Consider the following 13,652-nt stretch of genomic DNA (forward strand, 5'->3'; position numbering starts at 1 on the left):
TCTAAAGAATTGAAATATTATATTTTTGTTGGTTTAGTATTTTAATTCAAATTCATAATAATATTATACATTAAACAACCTGGATAGTCCCGTTCAAATCTAGAGAGGGGGGAGGTGGTTGAGAAACCCCCCTCCTCCAAATAACGCCCTAATTCCAACTATTTTTTTTTAATACTTGATTTTTCCTCGTAAAATATTTTTGTATTTATATAAACATTTTTACTGCTAATATCAAGCAGAAATTTAGAAATCCGAGAGTTAAGAAAACGCGAACCGGGCGCACTGATGTATGAGGTCGTGAAAGTGGAAAAGATAAATTTAGTTATTTTTTTTTATTTCTGAGACTTCTGATAGTAAATGGTATGTATGTAGATATCAGAATTAATCCTCAACCAAATCAAATTTACTTGCATTCAAATCTGCAATTTACAATATATAATCTTAATAATGAATAACAAATAATCTTTGAAATGTTGAATAGATATACATATGTATTATTTTTAATTTTAGCCTTATTAGGGTAAATAAGATACTATTCAATGACATTGCTAGAATTATTCACTGAGACCATTCATTTTCAGCCATCACATTTTTTAAAAATAAGATAATGAATAGAATTACAAAATATACATATGTATTTATGATTTCATTTGGGGGTGGGGTTTATTTTTTAGTTTCGGATAATGGATTTCACGATAAAATTCAGTTTTTTATTCTTAAATATTATTAGGATTTGAATCAATGAATCATTTATATAACATCTGATAAAGAAAAATGTTAAAAAATCTGAAATATTTAAGTTTGTAATAGTATGCGTATAGACGGTAAATACATTATTTAGACCAACTCCGGCGTGTTAACAAACGTCAAACACCGCGAGTGCCGCACGTGTCGCTGTTTTGCTCACTTTGATACCACATTATTTAAGCATATGATGGAAGAAAGCATCCCTCTTGAATCGTCCTCGAAGAAGACATTTGAAAATAAGGTTTCTGGAATAAAAAAGTTGCTAAAAGTAAGATATTTACATTTTATAGGTTATGTGTACTTCAAAATAAAATACTGCGTATACTTTCTCATTTTATTTGCTATAATTGTGTTCATCGATTTAATTGTTTATACATATTTTAGAAAGGAAAAAATGCTCCAAATCAAAAAAAATTGAAGCCAGATACTAACGGAAAACACGGCAACAAAGGCGTTGTCTACATTGCTCACATTCCTCATGGATTTTACGAGGTAATTTTATATTTACCTTAATCCACACCACTTTCAACATTTTAAAATGAAGCTTTGCACTTCTCGCTTGTTGTATACAGTTCGTGTTTATGTATATTTAAAATTATGCCTCAACAGATGTCTTTGACTATCGAATGTTGTTTTTGGAAGAATAAAAAGTTCCCAATCTACCTCGTGCCAGTTACTTAATACTTACTACGTCTTTTGTTTATAATATTACAGAAACAAATGCAGTCATTTTTCAAACAATTTGGAACAGTGACAAATGTTCGAGTAGCTAGATCTAAAAGAAATGGACGTTCCAAAGGCTATGCTTTTGTTGAATTTGAAGACAAGGAAGTTGCAGAAATTGTTGCAGAAACAATGAATAATTATTTAATGGACAAAAGGCTATTGAAAGGTAATTTTGGATACTTTCATATTTTTGTTCTGCAAGGTCATTTATTTCATTAACATTCATTTTGCAATTTTATTTATAGCTGAATGTATACCTGCTGCGAGACAACATGCAAACATGTTCAAAGGAACAGATTGGGTAGAAAATAAAATCTGCCCAGGTTTGAATAATAGGAAGAAAAATAAAATGGTACATACAATAAAATTTTATTTCTAAAATATATCATAGTATTAAGTAATTTTTATTACAACTGACATTCGAATTTTTTTTCTACTCTTGATATTTTTAATGAGGCGCTTAAAATATTTACATGTACATTTTTTTAAATTACTTATACACATGCATATATGTATGTAGCTGTGTGTATTTCATATCTTATCCAAGTTTATTGAGTGATTTTATTTTCAGGGATTTAATAAGGATATATCAGATGAGGATTGGATTAAAGAATGCAAACAACATTTAAACAGGTAATCTTTTTTTTTTTGCTTCGTGGAGGTGATGGAAACTTGTACATTGAAGCTTATGATTCAACTTTTGAATTATAATTCTTTATGTAATAAATTATTTTGCAGAATATACAGTACACAGAAAAAACTGAAAGAATTGGGAATTGACTTTAGTTTCACTCCAAGTGATGTACCCGAATCACTTAAAAACTACGATCCTTCGTCTAAACCAGAAGTGCAGCAAGATAAGTGAGTCACTGTTTATACTTACATATATTCAAAATACTTTTATAATACGTTCACTTCAATGAAAATAAGGAATACTTTTAGGAACACGCAAAAAAATGTGACTAATGAAAACAATACAAAGAAAACTGGAGAGTCTGTTGGAAACAAGGATAATAAAAATTCTAAATCAAAAAAGTCTGCGAAAAATCCTATTGTTAGTAATATTTAAAATATATTGTCATTTTTTCATTGATATATTTTTCCTAGATTATGGTTAATTTTAATTTTATTTACAATTTCAGGCTGATATTGTGGTTCAAACTAAAATAGTTGAAGGCATTAATAGCATTAAAACAAAGCAAGGTAAAAAGAAAGCTAATCGCAAAAATAATAAATTAGAAAAACCTGAGAAAATGGAAAATAAATTGCACGCCACTAAAGTTTTTGGTGGAATTCAGAAAAATATTGTGAAGAAAAAGGGTCCCCTTTCAAAGATACAAATTTCTAAAGATGATTCTCTCCAAACAGTAATCAAGAGTGATGCGACGAAAATCTCCAAAAAGAAAAAAGGTTTTTCCAAAAAGTGAATGCAATATATTTAAAATATGCAACATATGCAAAGTGTATTTATGTAATGTGTATTTTATTGCTATTGTTATAATATGTAATTGAAATTTAAGACAAAATAAATACATAACATTTATTTCAAATACAAAGCTATTTTATTTATTTTTTTAATATCGTTCTATAAAGATATGTATTACATATTTAAGATATAAACTTTTCACCTTTCTGACGCACATCATCATTTACACTCTTAGTTTTGCTTTTCTTTGTGTTCCTTTGTCCTGATTTTGTTCTTTTCCATTTCATTCTTCTATTTTGAAACCACACTTTGACCTTTAAAGCAGAATAAATTTTGCATTAGTTAAATGTATGCACAGTACTCATTTTAATATGTATTTTTTTATATTACTAATCTTATATTACTAAAATTGGTGAATAATATATTACTAATCTTACCAATTACCAATTACAATATTCTATTTATAAAATGAGTGAGCAGAAATTATATTTGTATTTCCAACCTGCCTTTCAGTGAGATTTAAAGCAACTGCTATTTCATATCTTCTTAATCTCGTAAGATAGTTTGAGTGTGTGAATTCGGTTTCTAAATTTTTCACTTGTAACTTTGTGAAAGCAGTTCTCTCTTTTCGATTGCTCTTCAAATCTTCAACACAAGAAAAAAATATAATGTTTAATTTATTAAATTATTATTTATATTTTCATACTTTATATATCTGTACACACTTAATATTTTTATTCTAATGGTTTATTGGATGTTTTTCGTATGTACTATCTATATTCTCAAGTAAGACTTTTTATGAATACTAACTAATAAACTTCAAAAACCGTATTATGCAATAAAAAAATCTAAGAAGTTTGTTCTGTCATGAAAAAACCATGTCTAGCCTGGACATGTATTCAACAGTATGATAACTATGACATTTACATATTGCTACAGTCGCAATAAAGTGTTCCTTGAAATTAAATAGGTCGAACGGATATGTTGCAAAATGTGAACACGAACGGAAATAGACGCTTCGTTACAAACTGAATCATTTTAGCATTACATTATATTATATTATACTAGTAGTTTACACCTAGAGAACTTTTTATTGCAATTAATGTATGTCTGTCTTATATAAAATAAATAAGTATAAGAATAATTGGTGGTTTGTTTTAATTATATTTTTATCAAAAATTAATATTCTAGTTAATTAAAGTCTAGTCGGTTCAAAACATTATCTATTACATCTGTAGGTTTATATTATAAAATACACCTGCCTTTGTGTATAAAAGCCATAAACTTCATGGCGCCAACTTTAATTACTCATAATTGTATGTATGTACATATAGTAGGTATACACAATTGATCGTGTTTTTATTTACGATTGATTTCATTACTTGAAACTTGCTTTTCCAAATAAATATTTCATATTTGTAAACAAAACTAGTAGTCAAATAAATATTGTACATTTTCTTAAACCGTAGAAGTAATTTTTCTTTTGGGCTTCGAAGTTTTCATATTTTTCTCTGAAACCGATCAGCTTATTGTATTAAAATGTTATATCTATAAGTTTAAGATTTAAGTTGCATCGCGATCACTTACTTAACGGACTAACACAGCTGGACAGATAAAATAGGAAAGTTGGACTAAAAATTACCGTGGATGAGACTAAATTAATATATAATAAATATTGAATGTGTACTTAGTAAATATTGAAGTACTTAGAAATTATTTGTATCTGGGTCAAATAACTGACATGATTGATAATAAAGAGACGCATGAAATTAGGATGGAGTGTATTTGGGCGAATGAATGCTAAAGAAAAAGATCTTCGATCAGTGTTTCTTGCTGTTGATGACGCATGGATGTGAAATTTCAGTATTGAACGCCAGAATGCTGCATAAAGTCCAGTTCATTAAAAAAAGCGCGGAACGCTGTATGCGTGACATAACGAGAAGAGATAGAAAACGAAATACGTGGGTGAGATGTATGACAAGGGTAGTTGATATAATGGAGAGAGTAAAGAGATTGAAATGACAATGGGCGGGTCACGTAAGTAAAATAACAGACGATAGGTGGAGGCAAGAAGTGCTTGAATGGTACCCGAGAGAATGTAAACGGTTACAAGGAAGATGGGTGGATGAAATTAGAAAAATTAGTGGGATGAGATGGATGAGAGTTGCTCAAAATATAAACGAATGGAAATGTGTTGGTTAGAGCCATTCGCTATCCAGCAGTGGATGGCGAATGGCTGTAAATGATAAGGTATTATAATAATAAAAAATTGAAGCAAATTCGTCAATTGAAAATGGTAGTTTACTTTTTATTCGCATATGTACTTTCTTTTACTATTTTTTTTGTATTTGACCTTATTCTTGATCATGAAATTATTCATTTGATTTCATTGTGAAAGCAGTAATTTAATGAAAATATTTTTTTTTTTGTTAAATAACAGTTTTGTCAAATCATTTGAAATTTTACATAGTATTTACTCTTCGAAAGATATAAAATTAAATACTTCCCCAAGTATTTATGGTGATGTTTACATATAAATTAAATTTTAAATAGCTTTTAATATTATTTTCAAAGAAAATACCGCATAAATATGTACATACATAGATGTTTGAATTTTATCATTAGATTTATTCCAATCATTCTTTTTACAAGCTTTTTACTCTCGCATAGATCACGATAGTAGAAATACCTTATTATTTAATCCAGTAGCCAAAAGGTAAATAATTACAAATTATCCGAATTTCTAAGATGCCCTATGTAGTGAATTTGAAGAATAATATGTACATATACATGTATATATAATTTAAAAATACAATAGTAATATTCACTACTATTAACTTTACGTAATTGCCTGACGTAGAGGATTGAGGCTTGAAACTACGTTTCTTAGAAAATAGTCACCCCTGTGCTATGAAATTATGTACTAACACTATTAAAATGGTTTTAAAGTTACCTGGTTCTTCGTTGAAAATTTCCAAAGTATCGTCAAGTATATTAACAGAACTATCCAACTGAGCGGTCGCTTCTTCAATATCTTCTTGTTGGTGAGACCAATCTTCTTCATTTTCTTCCTGCTCTCGCGTTGATGACATCTCTTGTAGGTAATTTTTATCCGATACGAGTTGATTTTCGATAATTTCATTGGGTCTGTGTGGAATCAAGGTATCGTAATGTTGTGGCAGAGGTTCAAAACCAATTGCAGGTGAGTGGAACAATCGTGGATCATATCTCGAGTAATATTCATAGAATTCGTTAACGTCGCCATTGCTGTGCGTTGCGATCTGTCTGCAAACGTGCAAATCTTCATAAGATCTCAGTATGGTGGATTTGTTGTAGATGGAGTTTGTATAGCCGAATATCGTCTGAAGGGAAGTTTCACCCTCGGTACGAAGGTGTCCATCAAAGGCGTCTAATTGACCGTAAATTTGGTTCGTCAGTTGATAGTTGTCTTGGATTTGATGCATATCTTGGATATGCCACGGAGAAGACGAGGTCGATTCGTTCGAATGAGTCTGCTTAGGTTCGTTCATCATCGTGAGGAACAAACGACCCAGCAGGTCACAGTGTCGAATGCAACTGTATGAAAGTTGGGACACTTCAGGAAGTCGTTCCGCACGTAAATCAGTTTTTTTTCACTGTGCGCTAACCAATGATTTGTACTGTTTCTGTATTGGGGTGGAGCCATAGTCAAGATCATTCCGTATTGGCTAATCAGGATCGTAAACAAATCCCATGGAAATCAGGGCATGTCAACCACACTTCTGAATGATATCAATTCAAATTTTACGAATCAAAGCCATGTCCTAAATATTTTTTTTGATTTTTAAATGCTTTTTATTATTACGAAATTATGTTCACAATACATCTTATATCTATTTTAATAGCTACTGATCTACTGATCATTTTCTATTTTACAATTTAATTTAATTTGGTTAGTAATCATAGTATTATATTATTCTAATGTTAATAGGAAAAAGCATAATAGGAAAAAGAGCTCAAACACCTATTTACAATCCTTATAAATGCTCATAATACATCTAATACATGTTATTAATTAAAGACTCACTAAAGTCGATGACCTAAAGCAGATTGTGTTTATACCTGAAGGGTATAGACATTTTGTTGTAATCACTAGAGGTAGGATAGTCATAGTGCTATCCATTGTTCGGCAAACCTTTAACAATGCATTTACAACCTTTGAACAATACAAGGCCCCCTCAGGCTCCGGTGACTAGTAATCACTAGAGGTCGGACCGGAAGCGTGCCGTTCTTTGTTTATTGTTCGTTGTGCATTGTTCATTTTTATGATGAACCTTTGTTAAAGGTTCGCCGAACCTTTTTTTATTGCACTCTGGCTTTGTGAATAGACCCAAAATGCCGTGATTCCTGGAAAAAGCACGCTCTCTATCCGCCCTTTAGTAATCACCGAGACTCTTCACAAGTGTGTTAGTATGGTTACACTGAGCAACAAAAAATCACGTTTTTGAGTTACCAGAGTGGAAACTAACCAATCTTTACTAAGTTTGACCCACTGAATTCGAATATGATATTAATTTTTGTAGGTGGGTGATCGTTTACGAGATATGAGCGCTTAAAAAAATCCGCGATTTTTACAGTTTTTTAGCTTTTGCGGTCTTTAACTCAAAATTTAGGATTGTTACGCTCAAAATGAGTATTGGAATCAAAAGTCAGATATTTTTCCTATTAATTTTTATATTTCATTGCTTTAAAATACTTCTAATTAATTGTCTAGCGAATTTTAAAAGTCAAAAATATATATATTTTTTTACGGATTTTTCCGTGCTATTTTTCATTTATTTGGCAAATTTTTTATTTCACCACGTTTATAAGAATTGGTTTTCTATCTCAATATTTTTTTTATCTAAACGTACTAACTCGAGCGGTTTTTGCATAAGAAAGATTTTCGTTCAGTTCCCGTATGCGTATAACAGAAGCGTTTGTGCAAGCGAGACGGTATTTTTTTTTTGTTGCTCAGTGTTATTAGTGATTCTGTCATAGAATCTACTGGTTAGTTTGTTAGTAATGTCTGTAACAAACGGAATATTATATATGGCATGCAGTTTTTTGAAGTTTGTATATATGGGTGTATTATAAATTATTTTTAGGGATTTATTTTGTATTACTTGGAGCTTGGAAAGGTTAGTATTCGAGGCGTTATTCCATACAGGTGAAGCATAGGTTAATAATGGTAATATGAGCGCGCGAGATAATTTTATTTTATTTAGCGTTGATAAAGAACTATGGCGATTAAATATTGGATATATTGAGGATATACCCCGCATCGCCTTGCATTTCGCTCCCTTAATGTGAGGTGCCCATCTCATTATTTTATCGAACGTTACTCCTAAATAATTTATTACTGACTGCCATTTCAGACTTTCTCCAGAACCTAAATATATTAAATATTTTTGACTCACTTTATACATATGTACTTCTCTAACGATCATTGCGTTAGCGTGTGAGGAAACAGGAGCATTCTCACCTAATAATTATTACTGTGATAAGTGACGTGAGCGGTTATATGGCCTCCAAAAACCATTTGATATTTTTTGTTGACTTAACTGTAGAAGTTTGGGTTATAACGAAAGCTCACTTATCAATGGAATTACAGAGGTGTATCAATTTGAAATTTTGACCCTTTCTAATTTCGTCGATTCAATAATACGATTTTTATATATAAAATATATTATCTAAACAAGCCCAAATTTGTACTTTGGTACTTTTCAAAATCTTGAGAGTAAACAGTAAGCCCTACATTTCGTAGTATGCTATACGTATGGAATAATTTTCTTGTGAATCATGGCAATGCTGCTAAATGTGCATATGTAAATACCAGGGCTGTGGAGTCGATTCAGAATTGACTGACACCGATAGGTATAAATAATAAAAAGTAGGTACATTTATAGTGAATGTACATACATACATCATCATCATCATCATTATTTACAGCCGCTCACCATTCGCTGCTGGATGAAGGCCTCTCCAACACGCTTCCACTCGTCTCTATTTTGCGAAACTATCATCCATCTCACCCCACATATTTTCCAAATTTCATCTATCCATCTTTCCTTCCTTCCGGACTTTCTTTTACCCTTTTACATTCTCTCGAGTACCATTCTAGCACTTCTTTTGTTCACCTTTCGTCCATTCTTCTAGCCACATGGCCCACCCATTGCCATTTCAATCTCTTTACACTATCCACTATGTCATACTAATCACCCACGTGTTCCGCTTTCTGTCTTTCCTCATCATGTTAAGCATACAGCGTTTCATACTTCTTTGCGTGCATTGGACTTTATGTAGCAACTTGGCATTCAATGTGCAAGTTTCACACCCATACGTCATCACTGGCAAAATACATTTAATACTACGTCTAGTATTTAAACTACGCATTCAACAATCGAAATTCGTTGTGAATGTATCCGGATCGCAGAATAGTAGAAGAGATAAATAACCGATTTGAGCTCGCGACATGCGTGCGAAGAGTATATTCTGCGATCCGGATACATTCACAACGAATTTCGAATGTTGAATTCGTAGTATTTTTAGCGACATGCGTAGTATTCGTAGTAGAAAAATACTACACGTAGTATTTTTCAAGTTATCGTATCCATCTCTTTGCTTTACGTGTACTCCTAGGAGAATGGAAAATATTTTTCGAATTAAATAATTAATTTTCGAACTGGGGGGGTGTAAGGGGGGTATGAGGGGGGGATTCGTTGACTCCACCCATGATAACGCCCCTGACCACGCTTTTTTCGGGCATTTAACATTCGCTAAGAACTAATTCGGAGTCGCCAGGTAGACCCGTGAATATCATACACAAACAAATCAATTTAATAAAAAAAATGGGAATAAAAAAAGCATGAGACGGAGGAAACATCAAATATGTGCAATTCAACGATTTATTTATAATGCAATTTAAATTCATGATTTTAAATTTCAATTTATTTGTGAATTAACTGCAATAAAATTGGAGACTCTAGTTGGCACATACGGCAGCGTGCGGCCAAATATTGTTTGTATGAAATTGTATGAGATATAACACACTACGCGTGACGCGATGTAGTGTGTTATATCTAGACACCGGATAGTCACAGTGCTTTTTCTAAGAATCGGGGCGGTTTAGTTCTATTTACAAAGCTAGAGTCCAAAAAAAAAACGTTCGGCGAACCTTTAATAATGCAATTAACAATACACAGCACCCTCTGGGTCCGTTTGTTTCAAGACGGCACCTTGGTTATCCGGCCTTTAAAATAAGTTATATCTCATACAATTTCATACAAACAATATTTGGCCGCACGCTGCCGTTCGTGTCGCAGACGGTTCGGTGATTACTAATCAAATGTGAACCGGTCACAGGACAACCGGTCACTCTAGATCGGTCACACGTGATCACCCGTCATACTAAAACTGGTCATGAGAAAATTGGTCACACCCTAAAACTGGTCACGATAAAACTGGTCACACCCTAAAATCGGTCAACCAGTTTTCTCGTGACCAGTTTTAGTGTGACGGGTGATGACGTGTGACCGATCTAGAGCGACCGGTTGTCCTGTGACTGGTTCACATATAACTAGTAGTCCGTTTACCATCGCAGACGCATAGTGCGGTCAGACCTTTAGACTACGACTCCGACTCCGCTTTAAATGCTCCAACTACACGACTCCGACTCCGACTCCACAGCCTTGGTAAATACACATCATGTATGCCATATATGTAACTTGCGATTTTTATAATAAGTATAATAAATCATTAACTTATATATAAATGAATAAAAAATAATATGAAATGATACAATGTCTAATAACTAGACATCTTATTCGATTTGATATATAATAGTATACTCCTTCCTATCTCAAAATAATGAAACTTCAACCACATAAGATTGCATGCGTTTTCAGATTTAATGCACCTGTTTTTCATAAATGTATAAGTGTCGCGTATGATACAAATGTGCGGCGTCTTTTCAACATGCAAAAGGATGTTATGACTTTGCAATGCAGTTTTAATGCATTATTTTAAATAAACTATTCGCTAGAGTCTAGATCGCTGAAATTTCCCAACACTTCCATTTATACCATTCATGTTTGCTACCATATGTACATACATTATTTCGTCGCCGATTGACAAACATCTCATCGAAATTCAATACAATAATTTATTTATAAAATTCACACTGCTGCCGGATATTATTCGAGTGTTTGATCTCATGTCAGGTGAAAGTTTATTTATGTGTGAGAAGAGTTGCGATGTCACCGAGCTGGTTAACTGAACACACATGTTGGCTACACCTTCAAACGAGCCGCTCCACCCGAGGGATGTAAAGAGTCTCGTTTGTTTTGAGACCGATCTGACAAATTAGACGATAATTACTGAATTAATATATCATAAAACAAAATTATACGACATACGACATGTGAAAAACAAAAAACAAAAAAAAAGATACTTTAAAAAACAATGGAAAGCAGCAGTATTTAGTAGATATGATATACATAGCATATTGTATTATAACAACAGTCATTATTATTTTTTGGTAAGCCTCAGAGTTTAATTACATCTTTTTTATAAAATCTTCGGCACTGGACTTTTAAAATACGTAGATAAAATAATATATGAGCCGTTATATTTGAATGAAAAGTTCAGTTCCAAAAATACTATTTCTGTTTGACTTAATTCACAAATTGTTATCACTTCTTTTAAATCGATAGTCCAGCATCTCAGAAAAGCAGAATAAACGTATTACAGGCCACCAGTATTTTTAAATATTGTTAAACGTAAAACATTATATTTAATTTTATTCGAAATATTTCGAAGAAAAACGGACTTTTGCCGCTTTCAAATACATATGTAGATCGGCTCATATCATGGTTGTATAGTAGAATGTAAAAGTAGTTAACAATACTATAGAAACATTTTTTTGCATATTTGAAATATGCGTTGAATACTTATGTATGTAGTGTTGCAATAAATGAAAAATAAATTTTATTGGTAATGTAAAAAGCATTTTATTCCTGATTTTGTTTTATTCATACACAAAATGAAAGTATTTAGTGACGTTTCAATGACATCAATATGTATGTAGTGTTAAATATAAAAAAAAAAACAAAAGAAATCTTATCAAATTAAAATCTGTTTAGGTTTATAATGCAATAATCACACTTTTCATTTTTATTATTACACTAGTTTTATTACCCGGCTTTGCCCAGGGTGTATAAAAAAATAAAAAAGATTTAAAAAAAAAATCAGATTTTTTTTTATAAAATGCCCCCCTGAACCTTTGCCGTCTAGAGCTACGCCACCTGCGCCCCCTTGAGCATTTTCCGTCTAGGGCTACGCCACCTGCGCCCCCCTGAGCATTTTCCATCTAGGGCTACGCCCCCCTAAACCTTTGCCGTCTAGGGCAAAGCCACCTGCGCCCCCCGAGCATTTGCCGTCTAGGGCTACGCCTCCTGCGCCCCCTGAACCTTTGCCGTCTTGGGCTACGCCACCTGCACCCCCCTGAGCATTTGCCGTCTAGGGCTACGCTCCCTGCGCCCCCCTGAACCAAGGCGAATCAACGCCTAATCGAATCAGCGCCAAAATCGAATCGGTGCCTATGAATCGAAAAAAAAATCGAATCATTTATTCGATGACGTCACGGATCTACGAACGAACGAACGAACGAACGAACCAAGGATACATACAAAGTCTCTTTCCAAATTATATATTACATACCTCTTATTAGCTTGTTCCAATTGCAATATCAAACACAATATGTAGTTAACACAACAAGGGATAAATCAATAATCAATAATCTTTACCTACCATTACTTGCATACATTTAATTTATTTTAATCATGTTAATAATCTTTAACATAACTTCACATTTATTCGGACATAATACACAATACATTAACGGAAGTATGCATTATATGAAAATACATATTTTCTATATATCCTTTTATAAGTCCAGAAATTATTCCGACATATCCTTTTGAAAGTCCAGAAATTATTCTTCCGAAGACTTGTTTTTGATTTTTACCGTGAAAAACAATGTTATTTTTTACCGTCTCATTTTTAGCATTCTCCTTATAAAAATATGTCTCCCCAGTGTGTGGTACAATTTTGTCGCGGCTCATTACTCTTGTTTCAGCAGAATGAATCAATACCAGCTGAGGAAATATCGAGACTGGCATTCCTTGTTTTTCTTTAGCGAAAGATTTAATTAGCTCAACGACACGTTTATGATATATTTGTACGACAATATCGAAAATAAAACGCTCCCCTTCATCCATATGTGCACAATGGGCACCTAAAAAGATATATAGAAATTATCTCAACAATACTAATTTAAATCTAATAAAAAATAAAATTTGTTTTACAAGCATATTTGTGTGCATACAATTGCTGCACAAAGTGTCTGTACGTAGGATTGATTTATAATGAACTGTATATGATTCAGAGAGATAAATAGCGATATGATGAGTCGTCATTATCCGCTCGATTGCTCGCTAGTGCTTTTTTTATTCTTCTTCTTCTCGGTATGTCCACATCCATAAGCAAGTATATCGAGCAGAACCAACAGATTTATAGACAGCGTTCGAAAATGGCCAACCGACAAAAAAAATCCCAAAGGCCTACATACATAGAAGACGCTGCACGCTGATGAGAAAAACAGACACGCTTTAAGCGACATTTAATTTTGTAAATTTATTCGTGCACAGTGCGTTTTAATAACGGGTGATTACAC

At 32.6% G+C, this 13,652-nt stretch overlaps 2 protein-coding genes across 2 annotated transcripts; one reads left to right on the forward strand and one right to left on the reverse strand.

The window, feature by feature from the left end:
• Positions 1-830: 830 nt before the first annotated feature.
• LOC143917781 (uncharacterized) lies at positions 831-3,021 on the forward strand. Its single transcript, XM_077439364.1, has 8 exons — positions 831-1,015; positions 1,132-1,239; positions 1,462-1,639; positions 1,719-1,825; positions 2,045-2,106; positions 2,212-2,334; positions 2,416-2,527; positions 2,616-3,021. The coding sequence occupies exons 1-8, from the start codon at positions 932-934 to the stop codon at positions 2,898-2,900; spliced, it is 1,059 nt and encodes a 352-aa protein (XP_077295490.1). The 5' UTR covers positions 831-931; the 3' UTR covers positions 2,901-3,021.
• On the reverse strand, positions 2,943-6,475 carry btn (buttonless). Its single transcript, XM_077439365.1, has 3 exons — positions 5,853-6,475; positions 3,402-3,544; positions 2,943-3,213 (listed from the first exon to the last, which is right to left on the reverse strand). Exons 1-3 carry the CDS (start codon positions 6,430-6,432, stop codon positions 3,082-3,084), a joined length of 855 nt encoding a protein of 284 aa, XP_077295491.1. The 5' UTR covers positions 6,433-6,475; the 3' UTR covers positions 2,943-3,081.
• Between the last annotated feature and the right edge of the window lie 7,177 nt (positions 6,476-13,652).

This window comes from Arctopsyche grandis, chromosome 10 (assembly GCF_051622035.1).
Source record: "Arctopsyche grandis isolate Sample6627 chromosome 10, ASM5162203v2, whole genome shotgun sequence".
In the NCBI taxonomy this organism is placed as follows: domain Eukaryota; kingdom Metazoa; phylum Arthropoda; class Insecta; order Trichoptera; family Hydropsychidae; genus Arctopsyche; species Arctopsyche grandis.